Source organism: Physeter macrocephalus, chromosome 6 (assembly GCF_002837175.3).
Source record: "Physeter macrocephalus isolate SW-GA chromosome 6, ASM283717v5, whole genome shotgun sequence".
Classification (NCBI taxonomy): Eukaryota; Metazoa; Chordata; class Mammalia; order Artiodactyla; family Physeteridae; genus Physeter; species Physeter macrocephalus.
The window spans coordinates 64,427,355-64,446,242 of NC_041219.1; the positions used below are offsets into that span (position 1 = coordinate 64,427,355).

General features: G+C 40.9%; 1 protein-coding gene and 1 long non-coding RNA gene across 2 annotated transcripts in view; both read left to right on the forward strand.

Moving 5' to 3' along the window:
* Positions 1-3,541, forward strand: part of DERA (deoxyribose-phosphate aldolase) — a 120,167-nt gene extending 116,626 nt beyond the window's left edge. Inside the window, exons 8-9 of the mRNA XM_024129191.3 lie at positions 2,315-2,464; positions 2,771-3,541. Coding sequence (XP_023984959.1) covers positions 2,315-2,464; positions 2,771-2,827 — 207 coding nt within the window. The 3' untranslated portion in view covers positions 2,828-3,541. The remainder of the gene's footprint in view (positions 1-2,314; positions 2,465-2,770) is intronic.
* A 207-nt stretch (positions 3,542-3,748) lies between these two features.
* The window catches only part of LOC114486473 (uncharacterized), a 116,929-nt gene continuing 101,789 nt past the window's right edge, over positions 3,749-18,888 (forward strand). The window contains exon 1 of the long non-coding RNA XR_003680277.2: positions 3,749-3,857. This is a non-coding gene — a long non-coding RNA (uncharacterized lncRNA). The remainder of the gene's footprint in view (positions 3,858-18,888) is intronic.

Genomic DNA, 18,888 nt, shown 5'->3' on the forward strand with positions numbered 1-18,888 from the left:
GGTTTTATTGAGAAACAGGTACAAGTCAATTCATATTCATCTTGATCACATTTGATTTCACATAGGACCTGTGTGTGTATCTGCAAATCAGGGGCATTTTTTTGGATTGTTGACAAGCTGCCCGGGCAGCCCTTAGACTGTGAAGCTTCCACATCATTGATTTAAGGGGTATTTTAAAATGTGACAGGCCGCCTTCCAGACCATGATTAGTGTCACTCCTGAGAAGCAGAGGCTTGATATTTCATAGCTGATTTCACTGCAGATTTATGTTTTCCATATTCTCTCCCTTAAAAAAAAAAAGGATAAACTTACGCTAGAAACTGTCTTTCGAAACATTGCTGAATAGATTTGCTTACACAACTGAATTGTATAGAAAAATCTATATGCAGCACTGCCTAATTGACAGAAAATGCTCCTGTGATTAACATGTATGCTAATATGAGCTAAAATTTATTCTTTTTTTTTTTTTTTTTTTTGCCTCATCTCAATAAATAACCTGACTCTACCTATCTCCCCCTACTCCCCGGACCTCCCCTCACTCTTACAGGGTCCCTTGGGCTCCAGAGAGATAGGCAGATATGGTTAGAATCTCTGCATGGCTGTTGCTTAGCTGTGTGACGTGTGACCAAGGCAGGGAAACCGGTTAGGAGGCTTCTCCCAATGTTCCACTGAGGGCTGACGAGGGTCTAGACTAAAACAGTGGAAGGGAGAGTAGAGAGGAAAGGACGTGTGGAGATAGACGAGCTCAGAGGGTGGGATCGGTGGGACTTGACTTGGTGGGTCACTGGATGTGATGTGAGGGACGTGGTGGAGTCCAGGTTAACTAGGAGTTTCTGGGTTGGGTTTGCTGACCTAAAGCAAGTAGATCGCTAGCTATTTCTCCGCCAAAGATGGGCTTATTTGGGATCAGCCACCATGGCGAGCCACATTCAGGTCCCTGCAGGGCGAGGAAAGAAGTGTGCTTTATAGAGAGGAAAAGGAAGACAGCGTGTACTAAACAAGGAGCCCGGGGCTTTTCATTGGCTGAGTCCTTTGCAGAAAAGGAGTCTTTCTTCTTCCCGTCAGGCTCTGTTATCCAGGAGTAAGAGCCCCCGCTTCTGGTCTCCCGACTCTACTTAATCAAGGTTTCTGTTTAATCATTTTTTACAGGTTGATAATGGGACCATTCATTTATCGTGTCCCTTCTCTGGCATTCTGTTAGCAATCACCCCCTGCTGGTGCCACCTGTCAGAGCAGCCAGACTCTGAGTGGTCGAAGGCGTGAGCTTTAGTTCTTGGGCTTTGGGTGTTTACTGTACCGGATAGTCAAGTTCTTGAGACAAGTATATCCAAATAGGCAGGTTTTACTGTATATAGGACACGTTTATCATTTTCGAATGGACCCAGGGACATCATTTGTAAACATCAGATATTGGCCGAATTGTGCTGTTTTGTGGTCACCTTCAGAGACTACTGAAGTGTAAAGGTCCCCCACACCGTTTTTTCACCTGTGCTTTTTTAACTGTTTGGCTGCTTTATGTAACTTGGTCTACTTACAACTTAGAAAAAGAGTCCCTGCAGTTAAGTTGATTAAAGTAACTGTCACGTCTCCTTGCTGGTTGCTGCTAGTTTGTTTAGTGTAGCCTCACTGAGTCTCTCTTGTTTTAAATCCACATATGTCTCTTTTGCAGCTCAGGATGGAGGGCTGAAAGGTGTACATTTCTTCTGGCCTCCTGGTAGAAACGGAGAATGAATGGGTTTTTGTGATATGTTTTCCTGTTTATTGACACCTCTCTTGTTTATCCCAGGTTCACAGCTATGGTCTAGATGGTTGAGGTTTATGACTTTCCAGTAAGTGAAATGTTAATGAGGGTTATTAACTCTCATTAGTGTCTCAGAGGCAGTGACATTCTTCCCATTAATCTTGGAAAAGTCATTTTGTAGTGTAAATGGGCATGAGTCAGTGCTCTAAGGTCTTTTGGGGGGGAAGGGGGGGACACACGAAATAGGCTTTAGAAAAGAGAGGATGGAGACCCCGTATTAACACAGGACCAGTTTTTTTTGTTTGTTTTTTTTGCGGTACGCGGGCCCCTCACAGCTGTGGCCTCTCCCGTTGTGGAGCACAGGCTCTGGACGTGCAGGCCCCGCGGCCGCGGCTCACGGGCCCAGCCGCTCCGGGGCATGTGGGATCTTCCCGGACCGGGGCACGAACCCGCGTCCCCTGCATCGGCAGGCGGACTCTCAACCACTGCGCCACCAGGGAAGCCCAGGACCAGTTTTTAAAGCAACCCAATAACAGTGCTAAGCATTGCTCTCTTTTCCATCTCCCCTTTCAGATAGGCTTTAAGCCGGCAGGAGGCATCCGCAGCGCGAAGGACTCCCTTGCATGGCTCTCTCTCATAAAGGAGGAGCTAGGGGATGAGTGGCTGAAGCCAGAACTCTTTCGAATAGGTGCCAGCACTCTGCTCGCGGACATCGAGAGGCAGGTGAGGAGCAACCCGTTGTCCTTGGAACAAACTGACAAGTATTTTTGAGAAAGAAATAAAAAGGCACTTATTGGGTTGTGAGAACTGGAGATGAAAACTCATCTGATGACCTCGTTGTACACAGCCTCTGCCTTCTTCCAAGCAAACCTCCACCTCAGTAGGTTGGATGGAGATTCTGCTCAGTGCGTAACGGTGGGGCTTTATAATGAAATGTTAACTAAAATTATTATGTAATACTGTAATTATTAATTGATATGTATAGTAATATAATAATTAATGACTAATTAAAACCCGCTTTCCCCACAGATTTACCATCATGTGACTGGAAGATATGCGGCTTATCATGATCTTCCCATGTCTTAAATCAGGGACGAATTCCAGAAAAGTCCTTTACTATTTTTCTGCGTGATTGCTAAAATTATTTCATTAAAAAAATGAGGGAATAGGTAACTGACTTTTTTCCCTTAAGAGTTCCATTGAATTTAACTCAAAGAATGAAAGGGAAAAGCCAGGTACACACGTGGTGTGTACACACATGGTCCCCGTTTCAGGCATGTCTGAAATGGTCTTGATTCCTAGAAGATCTCCATTGTTAATTTTGTGAAGGTTTTCTCTTAAGAACTCTGAGTAAATTGTTAATGATAGCTGTGACAACGTTAAATTCTAAGGAAGCAAAATGTTGACTTGCCCAAGAGCCATGCTGTAGCAAAAGAAAAGGCAGCACCCCTCAACCGCTCTTGTTCTCCCACTGACTTCAGGACTCACTCACTCGGCACTAATTCCCTGCCCTGAAACTCTGTCTTCAATTTTTGCAGCAGATATGCCCTTTTACTAATTGTTTTGCTAATGAAATTTCTGTCATTGTTATGTGAAACTATGGATATCATTGAATTTTTAATTAAAAAATTCCTGTAGTTGTTTATTTTTAAAAAACCTTTAAATTGTAATAATACATATTGAAAAGTTAATCCATTAAACATATAAAGAGGTTTTATCAATGACTTTCTAGTAGAGTCTTTGGGTGTTTATCTCAGATAAAGCACCTCAGTACATTATTAATAAATACAACTTATGTCTCTATTCTGAAACGTTCTCCCATAGAGTGAATAGGGAAGAAACAGTAGACACTAACAGCACTTAGTATATGCTAAGCTCCTTATGTATATCAATTTATTGCACCCTTATTTAATCTCTGTTACAGTAAGGTTAGTACGGTAAAGTTTTTAATCCTCACAACAGTCAGTACTGATGTTATCATCCTTTTATACAGATGAGGGACTGAGGCACAGAGAGCTTAAGCAACTTGCCAAAGGTCACAGAGCTCAGAATTAGCAGAGTCAAGAATCAAGCCGAGGCAGGCAGTCTGGCTCTTGAGTCTGTGCAGTCACCCCAGGTACGTAAAACCGTCCCCCGGCACCCAAAGACACGTAGACAGAGCCCCCGGTCAGCTATGGGGAAGGTCATCTGCTCTGTGGGCTACCGGTTCCTTTACTCTGTCGCTCTCAACTGCCCACCTCCAGCTTTTTGGCTTGCTCGCACCTCTCCCACATTATAGAACTTAAGTTTTCTTAAATGGTGATTTTCACGGAGAGCATCTTTTTTTCCTCCCTGAACAAGTCTCCAGCTACTCATAAGTGGAAAACTCTGGACTGAGGAGTTGGTCTTGGTTTCATCTTCTCATCTGCTGAATTCTAGCCCAGCCTCTTCCTCTTTCTAGCTTTGTGACATTAGTCCAGTCTATTCACATCTCTGGACCTCAGTTTCTTCATCTGTAAAATAAAGGGGTTGATGCAGGTGATATCAGGATTCACTCAGAGTTCAGTTTTTTTTTACCCTAAAGATAACGATAACACATCCAAGAAAATGGTACATGGCTCTAAGGAGAAAGCACTTTTGCAGCAATCTAAGTTAGAATTTGCCTCTCAGTAGTCAATTAGGCACGTCCCTCAAAGCACCTCTCTAACTGTGAGTGAAATGATTAAAAATAAGAGCAGAAAAGAAATTCTGCTTTCCCCTAACACCCTAGCAGAAAGCGAGCTTTTGACTTAGGCCTTTGGATGTGGTCAGTGGCTCTGAAGGCCGTTTCCACCTTCATAACATGCTGGTCCACGTGCGCGCCAGCACAATGGCCAGTCGCCTTTGGAGAAGAAACTTTTCAGAAAAGTAATTACGTGACATCACCTTTGAAGCTATTCCAATTTCACAGGGGTTTCTGTTTTCCTCCCATTAAACCCAGCTGGTCATTTCAGTTGATCAAGTGAACAGGCATCATTATATTCAGTTCTAATTTATATGAGGCATCCACTGAAATTGACCTCTGCGGACAATTATAGATTCACACAGGAAATTAAGACCAGTGAGCCCCTCAAACCTATTAGAGGCTGATGCACATGGCCTGATCTAAAAGTAAGTAATCATATATTTGGGAGGACAGTTTATTCCAAGGACTATCAGACACTTCATCAGGAATGTCTGCCCCTTACCTGGCTCTTGAAATCAAGTGTAACACAGATGACTTTAATAGGAAGACAGTAGTAAATGTTGGTTGCTATGCAAACATAAGAGGAAGAGGTCATTTCTGAGGTGACCGTGATTTACTACAAGCCGATTTGGATACTTCAGGACACAGGGACCAGATGCTTTATACAATCAGGAGATGAGTCACCCTATTCTGTGTTTAAAGCTTCTAAGTTAATGAAAGCAACCCCCAGCCCTTCTCACAAAAATTACTGCAGTTGTTCAATAAGGCATAGTTAAGCCTTAAAGATGTTTTTAGACAACCAATCATATAGTTTAGGGGTCTAAAGAGACTTTAGAGCATATCTAGTTCTATGTTTTCCTGAGGAAAGAAACTCAAAGTGGGGATGGCACTTATGCAAGGTCACAGAGAAAGTCAGAGCCGAGCCCAGAACCTAGATCCACCTCACGCCGTGACATATTTTACAAGACAGAGCCAGGGCTTTGGAATTAAGAGTGTCTTACTTGTTCATACACTGTGCCATACCAAATATTATGTTGGTTGTCATGTGAATTTCAGACTGTCAAGACTCAACTTTTGTCTCTAGTCATCTTCTAAATGGGGTCTTGGCGAAGACCAACCATCTAAATCTAACCGATAGTGTGGTTAATTTAATCTGTTAGACTTTCACAATTTTGGGTGATCTCAAGAATTGACTTTTTTTTTTTTAAAGAGAGCTGAGTGTTGCTTTGTGAGTTATTATTATTATTTTTTAAATTTTATTTATTTTTGGCTGCGTTGGGTCTTTGTTGCTGCACGCGGGCTTTCTCTAGTTGCGGCGAACGGGGGCTACTCTTCGTTGCGGCGCGTGTGCTTCTCATTGCGGTGGCTTCTCTTGTTGCGGAGCTCAGGCTCTAGGCGCGTGGGCTTCGGCAGTTGTGGCCCGTGGGCTCAGTAGCCGTGGCTCACGGGCTCCAGAACGCAGGCTCAGTAGTCGTGTCGCACGGGCTTAGTTGCTCCACGGCATGTGGGAGCTTCCCAGACCAGGGCTCGAACCCGTGTCCCCGGCATTGGCAGGCGGATTCCTAACCACTGCGCCACCAGGGAAGTCCCTTTGTGGGTTATTTTTGTTTGTTTTGTTTTTAAGAAAAAAGAGGGAGCACTTATTTGAATTCTAGTTGAATGGAGAGAAAATGACTAGTGTAATCACAAAACAATTTTGTAATTACAGTATCTTTGCCTCATTCTGGATTGTTTCAGCACTAATGGGAAATATAGGCAAATTAGTTTGCATGAACTATAGCTTCTAAGGAGACCTGTGCAAAACCAGGAACTGTTATAACATCTATCTGGAAGGGCAGCCTCACAGTGACACAGTGGAGTCTCCGTCCTAACTGAGCAGAACAGTGGCTATGTCACATACGTATGTCTTAAACCAAATCAGTTTCTTTGGAAAAGTCAACTTACACTTCTAGTACCGACAAAACCAACACTAATTTTTCTTCCATCACCTTGATCCTTTTTTGACACAACATAAATAGGACCAGGATGCAGAGTTAGAAGAAGAAGGAATTTGAATAGATCCTAGTTTCAGAGGAAATGAAACGTTATACCCATTTTGGCACCAGGAAAAAGGTGTGAGGTGAAATCCATTTCTACATTTGTTTTCCTGATGGTGCTCAAGAGTCTTGCTTCCCAAAGGAAAATACATATTTTATAACCACCACCAAATGATCCTTTCCAGAAATGACCGCAGGTAACATCTGGCTGATATATAAAATACATAGTAAAAATAATCATTTTTAATTAACTTAACCCTGCTCAGGAGAGAGAGAGGAATGTCCATCTGGTCAGTTCTTATTTAATGGGGCAAACGAGGATCAGAATGTTTAATCCAATATATATGAAATACTTAGTGACCTTACGATGAACTAAAACTTTTTTTAGAAAGAGGAACGGGGTGAGGAGGAGGAATCATAATATGTAGAAAGGACAGACCTAAAATTTGATTTTTTGTTTTAAGAAGTACATCTCATACTGTAAAACATAGGTAAAATATAAGAAACCTAGGTTTTTTGGCATTAATTTCTATGGTTCCGTGATAGAAAATGCGTTTCCATTAAACTGAACAGTCAAATGAGGTTATGTTTTACTCTAGCTTGACAAGGATGATGAGTTTTTTAAAAGTCTTAAATAAAGGTAAAAGGGACTGAGGTTATTTAGCCCGAGGAAAAGATTGGAGGGTACTTGATGTCTAACGGTCCCCGGGAAAAGAAACTTCCCTGTGGGATCTTTGTAAGCAAGAGTCCTATATCCCCTCGATGAAGAAGAAATGAGTTTATGCTACGTGTGAAGTTAAGCTAGTTCTAGGGAAGAACTCCGTTAATGCTCTGAAATGTGTCATTTAGAAGGTACATCTTGCTATTACATCCTCAGAAGTAAGTTCTCCTTTGATTGGAGTGGTTTAGTTGTGCTGCCAGAGAAAGTGGTTCTCAAACTTCAGCGTAGAAAAGAAATGCCAGGAGAGTTTATAACGCAGAATTCTGGACGCCACCCCCAGAGCTTCCAATTCAGTAAAATTTTCATTTCCAAGAAATTCCCAGGTGTTGTCCATGCTCTGATTCAGGAACCCCACTTTGAGAACCACTGTATATGCAGCTCCTAGATTCCAAAGGAACTGTATCCGTTCAGTGGTAAAGTCCTTCAGAAGCAGCCCTTCTTTATCCTGAAACTCCAGGATAAATGTGTATATTTTATTGCTTTTCATAGCCAAGAACAAGAGAGGGAACAATGGAAGTAACATTATCCCTTAAGCCTTTCACAGTAGGCAGTGAACTGGATCACACTTTGGGCTTAAAAGCAAGCTTTGGAGATTAGCATTAAACATTATAGATGAGTTTAGAATCATCATCCATGAAATCTTCCAAAGGATTTCAGCAAGTTAGATAGTAAGATTCAGCGGGATTTGATTTTACCTCTTTGGAATGCTTTAAACTTTGATGCTTCTCGTATAACTGCACTTAAAGCCAAGACCTGTTTTAACAGAGCCCATTCTTTAACTTACATTTAAAACAGATACAATGTTCTAGGAGAGGGACATATCACAGATACTTGGTATCTTAGTTTGAAGTTACCGTGTATATGTGATCTCTAGACTGGGAGCTAATGAAAACATTAGGTCCTTGGTCTTTTCAAGGCTAATGGGTGTTTTAAATTGTTTTGGTTTGGGGTTTTTCTTGTTTGTTTGTTTTGCTTTTCAGATGTGTGTTCTGCCAGTACTATACACAGTCAAGCACGGTTCTTAGTTGTAAATAGCAGAACTCCCTGCTACCTAGATTGAGCAGAAAGTAAGTTTTGTGTTTTTTAAAAATTTTATTTATTTATTTTATTTTTGGCTGCGTTGGGTCTTTGTTGCTGTGCGTGGGCTTTTCTCTAGTTGCGGCAAGCGGGGGCTACTCTTCGTTGCAGTGCGTGGGTTTCTCATTGCGGTGGCTTCTCTTGTTGCAGAGCACAGGCTCTAAGCGCGTGGGCTTCAGTAGTTGTGGCTTGCGGGCTCTAGAGTGCAGGCTCAGTAGTTGTGGCACACGGGCTTAGTCGGTCCGCGGAATGTGGGATCTTCCCGGACCAGGGCTCGAACCCATCTTCCCTGCATTGGCAGGCGGATTCTTAACCACTGCGCCACCACGGAAGCCCAGAAAGTAAGTATTTTTAAAGCATACTGAGTACCTTACAGAATATCTAGGAAGGCCAGATAGGCACAGAGACAGCCAGCTTGGAATAACACCCAAGACATTCTTTAGAACTGCTCCAGTGGAGGCTCACTCCTACCACCTCTGGGCACTTGAACCCAGAACCTCTGCCTTTGCCACCCCTGAAAGCTGAGACCGTCATTTATCCCAGTGGCCAAAGATGCTCTCTTGGTTGTCAGACTCTGGTGTGGTTGTGTCTGATGGTTGGAGCCTCAGTCACATGCCTGTTCTAGCTGTAAAGGAAACTGGGAGAGCAACTTTGGCCTTTTTGTGGAGAAGTGGCACATAGTATTCAAAGGATGTTGGATGGTCACTAGTCATAGTGGTTGTCAGCTGCAGTATAACAAGTTGGTACTGGAGAGATGGTCTGTGGTAGGGAAGAACTCATTCCCCTCAACTGTATTTTCACTTCCAGTCAGTCCCTAAAGCTAAACTCTGCAAAGTTGCCCCTTATCTGTTGGTCCCATACAACAGGTCTAGAGATGTCCTACGATGTCCTTTTCACACTCTTTCTCGCCAGCAATATATGACAGTGCCCCTCCCTGCAAATACTTAAACTTGTATTTCTTTAGACAGCTGTCTGTTGACTTCCTGACATGAGTAATGGTAAAATTAGTTTTTTCCACTTTCTCCCAAAGTCACCTGATTCTTGATGATTACATAATTTTTCATATCATATTCTTTAGACTTTGAGATGTACTTACAGGTCTACTACATGATTTATCAGCTTCAATAATCTTTCAATCCTCTGCTCTACCAGACGAGAAAATCATCACGTTGCCATTACTATCCACCATCTGTCCTCTTCCCCTCCAGATCTTTGCTGTATTATTTCTACATCATTAGCATTTATAACATTTAAATTCTGTTCTGTGACCATAATCTCCAAAATTGTTTTAGTTTTAGTTCTACAGTTAAATGAGGTCAATACTTAGGACCAGTGTACCATTTATCTCTGCTCTTCAAAGTTTGGCTTGTAGTAGTTTCTTCAGGAAGGGTTTGGGGTATATTCCCTGAGTTTGGCAAGTTCAAAAATGTTCATTCTCGTTACTCTTTGATGCCTATTTGACTGTGCACAGTTCTTAAACCATGCACTTTATATCCCTGAGGACTTTGTACCACTGCTCCAACGTCTTCTGGCGTTAAACATTGCTGTAGAAAGTAGCATTCTGACTCAGACTTTTTGCCTCAGTACACAACAGTTGGTTTTTCTTTTCTTTCAATTCCAGTAGCTTTACTAAAATGTGATTCAGTGTGGAATGTTTTGTGTCAATTTTTCCTAGGGTTCAGCGTGCCCTCTCAGTCTGTAGATTTGTGGCATATTTCTGGAAAGTTACTCTGAAGTATATCTTTAACTTTTTTCCTGTTTTGTTATGTTTTTACCTAGTCTTCAGGATACCAGTTATTGCATATGTTAAGACCTTTTTTTTTTAAGACCTTTTTTTTTTTTTTTTTTTTTTCCTCGGTACGCGGGCCTCTCACTGTTGCGACCTCTCCCGTTGCGGAGCACAGGCCTCCGGACGCGCAGGCTCAGTGGCCATGGCTCACGGGCCCAGCCGCTCCGCGGCATGTGGGATCCTCCCGGACTGGGGCACGAACCCGCGTCCCCTGCATCGGCAGGCGGACTCTCAACCACTGCGCCACCAGGGAAGCCCAAGACCTTTTTAATAGTCCTGTCTCACTATTATTTTTTTCTAATTCTTTTGGATTCCTTTTTTTCTACTTCTTTGAATTTTCTGCTTCTTCTTTTTCCATTTCTGACATTCTTGTTTCTTTCCATGTTTTTAGCAGAATCTGGTTGCTGCCAGTGAAATATTTGTTTCCTGGGCTCTGCCAAATCACATTTCACTTCCTGTCATCTTGCAGCATCTTCCCTGAGCTCTTGTATATTTGATATGATCTCTTGCTTTATAGATATGGTAGCTTTATTTTCGTCTTTTTCTTTGTTTTTAAGTTTATGGCAATATGTTTGGCCCAAATTTTTATCTGCTGTATGGAAACATTTTTTCCCGGTACATATCTGTCTTCCATTTTATCTGGTTTTCTTCTCTTATTTTCTTGTAGTAGCTATGCAGAGATGCTCATTTTTGAATGAGATGAGTTTTTTTTCTGGACCAGCTACTGGCAAGAGATTTGTGTGGGAGAGATGTCATGTCCAGGTTCTTCACAGACACATAAGTTCTTGATAACACAAGATTGTGTTTTTGAGTGAATTCTTTTGGCCTGAACTCTCCCTAGCCACCAGAGATCAATGACTTTCGGGCTACTCACATTGCATTCTTGTTCTCTGGCGCTGCCTCAACAACAGACTGCTTCCTGCAAATATGGGGATGCTATATGATTTTTCTTTTAGCCCTATCTCCTCTGCTTTTTTTATGCCAAACTGGGTCCAGGAAAACTCCTGCTGACATTTTGTGCACCTACCCCTATTGATCCGTAGAAGTTATGGATGGATGTGCCAGCTTCTTTGATCTGCTGCCTTTGTCTGAGGCCAAGGATTTGAAATCTATGTATGACTATTACATTTGAAGAGGAAGAGTTGTTAATTGTGTTTGGGATGAATACAAATTCTGGTTCACTTTGAAATCTGAACTCTAAAACTGAAAGTGCTAAGAAATGGGAGTTAAAGTTGTAGCACCTGAGGCATCTAGTATTATTCACTATCTCACCCTCAGATAAAAACATCTTCCCCATCAGAAGATGGAGGGGAATAATAAAACCGAACTTGGAAAGTGCCTGGCATGTAGAAGCCGTTCAGAAAGTTCTAGTTCTCTGTTACCATGATGACACTACAAAAAAAGGTGGAAAATCACATGTGTAAAAATATACTATTTTGGTAAATACAAATCTGATCTTTTTTGAGTATAAACATGCTCCTTCTGCCTCAGTTCCTTCTGCTGGGATCCTTGAAAACCGTCACTAAGCAACATCAGAAGATTCCAAATCAGAAGCCATGTCTCACTCTTATGACCTACTGTAATGGCTGGTTTCCATCATTCTTATAATAAAATTATTGCCTTGTGTCTTTTTTTATTTTTCCTTTTATGGCAGGTAGGTTTTGCGGGGAGGGGGAAGTAAGGTGTGGGTAGGGGTCTAGGCTAAGTACGGTTGGTCCTCTGTGTCCAGGGGTTCTGCCTCCCTGGATTCAACCAACTGTGGGTCAAAAATGTTAGGAAAAAAAGTACTAGAAAGTTCCAGAAAGCAAAACTTGAATTTGCCATGCACTGGCAACTACAGGTATACCTTGTTTTATTGCACTTTATTGTGCTTCAAAGATACTGTGTTTTTTACAAATTGAAGGTTTGTGGCAACCCTGTATCAAGAGAGTCTATCGGCACCATTTTTCCAACAACCTTTGCTCAACTTTGGGTCTCTGTGTCACATTTTGGTAATTCTTGCAATATTTCAAACCCTCCACCAGAGAAAGATTAAGATTCGCTGAAGGCTCAGATGATGGTTAGCACTGTTTGGCAATAAAGTATTTTTTAATTAAGGCATGTACGTTGTATTTTTATTTATTTATTTATAAACATCTTTATTGGAGTACAATAGCTTTACAGTGGTGTGCTAGTTTCTGCTTTATAACAACGTGAACCAGCTATACATATACATATATCCCCATATTAGACTTAATGCTGTTACTGCACACTTGATATACGGTGTGGTGTAAATATAACTTACATGCAGTGGGAAACCAAAAATGTTTGTGATCCACTTTACTGCAGTGTTTGCTTTATTGTGGTGGTCTGGAACTGAACCCAAGGTACCTGAGGTATACCTGTATTGACATAGCATTTACATTGTATTCAGTATTATAAGTAGTCTAGGGCTGATTTAAAGTATACGGGAGGGTGTGTAGGTTATACGCAAACACGACACCATTTTACATAAGGGACTTGAATATCCTCGGATTTTGGTATCCTGCGGGGGTCTGGGAACCAATTCTCTGTAGATACTGAGGGACAAAGCAGAACTGGCGGGTCTCTTACCTGGAGTTTTGCAAATCTGGGACTTGAGAGTGGAGAGAAACCTGAGCGAAGAGGCTCTAAATTCACCAAACACACAAGACTAGGGTGGGTATAGGGAGCCTGATTTTAAAGTAGGAGGTCACGGAATAAGAAATTGGGGGTGTGCGGCAAACAGGTCAAGCAGGGATGGTCTAGGACAGAAGTGTGGTTAGCCTGTGGATTCTCCCTTCCTCATGGTGACCCATGGCCTGGAACTTGTAAAGTGACAGGGACCGAGCAGACTGTCTTGAATTCAGTCTATTTGTCAGCATTGCCTTTCTGCCCACCCTGAGTGGGAACCCTCAGGGGTAACACTGTTGCAGCCAGCTTTGAACCCCGTACAATATCCAACAAAGTACCTTACAGAGAGTAGGTGCTCCAGATTTATTTGTTAAATTAATTTAAAAGATAGTTATCACTTTGGATAAATACAGGGAAGGTCTGATTATAAAATAAGGCTGATCCACAAGATAAGTTAAAAAAAAATCAGTACCATTAGGTAGACAAAAGTACAGCTTGGCTCGTGACTGGAATTCCAAAGTAAATGCCTGATACATATTTTTAGGGGAGTTTTTCATAGAATAACCACACCTTGCGTTTAATGCATTTTAATTTTTTGTAACAATGATCCGTTTTACCAATGGTTTCTGTAATTTCAGACTTAAAACTGGCTGGATGAGTTGCAAATGTATGAAAAATGGTTTGGGAAAGCAATTTTTATTCAAAGTTGTTTGTTTTGATGGGTTAAAACACGTATCTTTTTAAAGCAATGTTTATTTCATGTTTTGAGTGGCAGCAAAAATAATTGCATGTTTGAAATCTTTGAAATAAGTTTTAATGCTTTTAAAATGACTTAAGAGCAAACGTGCCAGGTTTACCCACTGCTTTAGCCATTCCATGGTTGAAAGTTCGCTTCACTTTCCGTGTTTTATGGAACTATTTAATATGCTCTTCGATTATGTCTTTTAAACTGCAGTCAGTGTCTGTACCTGGTGGACTGATTAGAACATTTGATACACCTACAGCAAGATTTTGTGAAGAAGAGATAGTACAGTTTTGTAGATGCTTGATTCTACTCTAAAAAAAAATGGATATGTGTATTTTTAAGATAATATAAAAGAATTATGCAAACATGGTCTTATAATAGGATTTTATTGGTAGATTCAGTATGTACATGCCTGGTACATATGCTGAGAATTCGTTTTCAAAAAAGACTAACTGCCTTTCTAATTTAAAACCTTTTCATTTTAATGAGACAGGCATTTAGAAGGATTTGGATAAATCTATAAAATTCAGACCCAAGATCGCTCTCCGGCATTTCCCGAGTGCCTAATAAATGTATATTTTAAGTTACTGGGAATTCATGGAATTGTAGAATTCTTTGAACGCATGTTCGCTGGTATGGGCTAGTAATTGACAGTTGATTATACACTTAGTATGTGGTAAGCACTATTCTAAAGTGCTTCACGTGTATTAACTATTTGATCCTCACAATATGCCTATGAGATAGGTGTGATTATATTCATCACTGTATAGATGAGTTAGCTGATGGAGGCATAGAGAAATGAAGTGATTTGTTTTAAGGGCGCACACAGAGCTGGAATGGGAGGCCAGTTACTCTTGGCTCCAGCATCCGTACCTTTTTTTTTTTAACATCTTTATTGGAGTATAATTGCTTTACAATGGTGTGTTAGTTTCTGCTTTGTACTTTTAACTACAGTGACAGAGTATGTGCCAGGCACTTTGGTAAAATGCTAACTTTGTGCTATACTTCCAAGGAAAGGAAACTCACTAGAATTATAGAATTTCAGGCGATAAAAACAGACCCCCAAAGGTCATTTAATCTAACCATCCAGCCAATGATAGTGCTCTCAAGCAGTCTGCAAGCTGCCATGGGGACGGGGAGGAATAGCAAGCCGGTAGAATCTCTATAATGAGCTGTTCAGGGACAGAAACAGTGCCCTCCTTATAGGTTAAACATGTTATATCAGGCTTTTATTATATTTACTGCTGGGTCTTAGATCTGGGATGTGGCCCATGTTGTTTCCAAATCCTTATATAATGAGCTGTGTTACTGCAGGTTTCTACCATTATAGCTATAAATTCAAAACCCACAAACACACAAAGGCATCCATCCAAGTATAAAATTACTAGGGAAGTGGGAAGGACAAAAAATGAATTGTTAGGTTTGGGGATAATTACTGGTGGCACTGGTGTGGCTCCATCTTGATAGGAAATTAGACTAGTTTGGAAAGATTTCAGGGGCATCGTGAAAGTCAAGTACAGATTTGCAAGGGTCCAATGATGTAGACAGATTTCAGATGCTGCGATGACATGCCTAAATTATTCCATAGAAAAAGGGTGCCTGTGTGTTTCGTGCTTCCAAATTTGTCGACGGAACGAATGTAGGGGATAAAAATCTGAGAGCTATATTGGAGCTTGCTGTCGTAGATATTGTTTCCCCAAGTTTTTGAAAGCAGAAATAGTACCTTATTTGTATTTGTATCCTTTGTCCCTTGCCTGCTATGGTCTTAATATCACTTGTTGAATTTATTTATATGTACAAAATGTTATGTAAGCAGAGGGGAGACTGTCAGGAAGTTACGTAAAGCTTCATACAATAAGTAATGTTTGAGTATGACTAGGGATTTTATAGGTGGAGAATGTTTTTGTGGTGTGTGTGTGTGTGTGTGGGTGTGTGTGTGTGTGTGTGTGTGTGTGTGTAGGTGGGGTGGGAGATAAGCCACTGGCCTACCGCTTGTTGTTTCTCCTCTGAGCCATCCCTCTTCAGCAAACATGGAGTGATTTATCTGATTGTTGGTTATTGGATAAGGAACTGGGGATTTGACTGTAGCTCCAGTCATTCCTCCTCTCCTCTTGAGAGTGAGCCCTTTCTCCATTCTCAGAATACAATAATGGAGCAGGGGGCTCTATATGGGAAGAGCTGCTGTTGTCCAGCACCGTGTGTCTCTGGCTGGTGGGTCTGTAAAGCTCTGGGGGTGGAATATGGGAAAGCCCACTGTCGCCATCTAGTAAATTACATTCTTCAAAATCAGCTGCATTGGTAATAAAGGTGATAACTTGGTTCTCTCTGTTTGCTTTTTTGTTTTGTCTCTCAGTTTATTCAGAACTTGGATAAGGTTATAATTTATTGAGCTCCCTCAAATCCCAATATAGCCACCAGAGACAGGCATTCTTGGAAGAGAATAATACATGTGAAAGCATATAGAACTGAAAATGCATAATGTCAGAATTCTGTCTGGCTGCAAGAATGAGCACAACAGAGGATAATCGAGGAAGGGTTAAGGTTGAATGAAGAAAGGACTCATATGGCACGCTAAAGAGTTAGCCTTTGTCCTTTGCACTTTATGGTTCTCAAAGTATGGTCTGGAGACTGCTAAGGTCTCTAAGAACATTTCGGGGGTGGGGGGGCCCAAAACTACATTCCTAATAACACTAAGACATTGTTTACTTTTTTCACTCTCATTTTCTCATGAGTGTACAGGGGAGTTTTCCAGAGGCTACAGGATGTGCAATATTGCAACAAATTGAATAGTTATGAGACTAAAGTAGATACGAGTCTCAAAGTAGATATGAGACTTCAGCTTCTACTATAATAGAACATCTTCTTTTAAGCCAGTAATTAAAGAGATTTGCAAAAATGTAAAGCAATGCCACATATCTCACTAGCGTTTTTTAAAAAATACTTATCTTTCGTTAAAATGTTATGTTAACATGTGATGGATTTATCATTTTTAATGAATTAAATAAAAAATTAAAATTTTTGTTTATATTAACTTACAATGATATATCAATTTATAATACAGCAAATATTAATAAACATAATTCACACAAACAAAAGCTGTATGGGGCCCTCAATAAGTTTTAAGACCATGTTTGAGAATGTGTCCTATGCACGAAAGAGAACCTTTGGAGGTTTTAAAGTAGGGGATCAACATGATCCGGTTCATAACAGATATTTAATTCTTCAAAAGTTACAAAGAATGGCCATGCCCAGTGTTGGTAAAGATGTAGGAAATGAGTGTTCCAGTGGTAGGCCTATGAATTAGTATGGCCTTTAAATAGGGTGTTTTGGCAATATGTACCAAAAGACTGTAAATGAGCATACTTTTTGGCTTAGGAATCCCACTTTCAGCAATTTATCCTTAAGGAAATAACTGAACAAATATTAAAGATATAAATACTATATTTTAATATTTGTTGTAGTATTGTTTACAATACTTTTTTAAAAAATAGAAAATGACCTAAATGCTCATGTTTTAGGTTCTACAAGTTTTGGAAATCACTCCACTTCCCGGGCCACACTGAGCCTTGATTCTTTATTTTAATTATAATGAGATCAAGAGTTCAGCATTTCAAGAGGTAGAGGCTGATTAAAGGATCTCATGTACCCTTTGTTCTCCATCAGATTCAGCACCCAAATAATATCCCAAACGTACCTGCACTGTGTTCAGCCGTCTCCCTCAAGGTGAGAGATTTAAAAGTCCAAAGGGTCCAGACACCCAGAGCGGACATTGTTCCCCCAGAGGCTGAGAGAACATAGCAGTGAATGAGAATCATCCGTGGCCACACAGCTGTACATTTGCAGACTTGACTGGGCTACCTTTCCTGTGATTAAATAAAATTCTACAATAAAATTCTTTTACATCTTCCTGTTGCCATATTAAGGATATAAAAATGTGAGTTTCTCATAAAACTTCATATATATATGTTTAAAAAAGAAACATAGTTCATAAAGTACACAGGTTCTAATCAAAGGATTCACAGCAGTGACTCATTTTCCAACAGTGCAAACCTACAGATTTCTTAGTGTAAGAGCATAGTGATCCTTGACAATATTAGATCTGTTCCCAAAGAAGAAAAGAAGGCTCGCCTGTTTGGCACCAGAATTTTCAAGCCCATTTAGTATTTCCCCAAGAATCTCCAACAATAATCCAACAATAAGGAATTCATAAAATTACAGTACATAAATATAATGGGCTACTAGTAACCTCAAGAATGAAGAAAGATGTAATTTTTGTCTTTGTGCCTCTATAAGTAAGATTTTTTTCCCTTTGGTTTCTTTCAGGATTTTTTATCTTTGATTTCCCGTAGTTTGGAAATGATATACCAAATGTAGTCTTTCTGGCATTTATCCTGTTTGGTGTTTTCAGCGCTTCCTGGATCTATGGTTTGGTGCCTGATAATAATTTGAGGAAATTCTCAGTCATTGTTTAAAATATTTCTTCTGTTTCTTTCTTCTCTGGCATTTCCATTATGAATATGGTACACCTTTATAGTTGTCCCACAGTCCTTGGATATTTTATTCTGTTTTATTCAGACTTTGTTTTCTTTGCTTTTTGTTTTTCAAGGATAGTATTGATACGTGGTTTAACTACAGGTTCCTTATTCAGTCACGTCCAGTCTATTAATAAGTCCATCAAAGGCATTCTTTATTTCTGTTACAGTGTTTTTTTTTGTATCTAGCACTTCATGTTGGTTCTTTCTTAGGATTTCTGTCTCTCTGCTTACATTGCCCATCTGTTGTTGCATGCTCTCTACTTTATCTACAGTGTGCTTCCCATATTAATCACGGCTGTTTTAAATTCCCCGTCTGATAATTCCAACATCCCTGCCATGTCTGGTTCTGATGTTTGATCTGTCTCTTCAAATTGTGCTTTTTGCATTTTGGTATGCCTTGTCATTTTTTCTTGATAGCTAGATGTGCTGTACCAGATAAAGGGAACTGTTGTAAATAGACCTTTAGCTGTGTGGTGAAGTGTGGGTAGGGGAAGCGTTCGTTCTGTAGTACTGTGGATGGGTCTCGGTCTTTTAGTGAGCCTGTGCCTCTGGACTGTGAACTTCACAAGTGTTTCTCAGGTTTTATTCCCCTCCACCCCACCTTAGGTGGCACAGGGTGGCTAGAGTTGGATATTTCCCTTCTGCAGGTCAGTTAGGCTCTGATGATACCTGAGTAAGTTAGGCTTTCGTTAACCAGTTTCCCTTGAAGGCAGGTCTTGTTAAAAACAAGGTGCTCGGGCTTCCCTGGGGGCGCAGTGGTTGAGAGTCCGCCTGCCGATGCAGGGGACGCGGGTTCGTGCCCCGGTCCGGGAGGATCCCACGTGCCGCGGAGCGGCTGGGCCCGTGAGCCGTGGCCGCTGAGCCTGCGCGTCCGGAGCCTGTGCTCCGCAACGGGAGAGACCACAACAG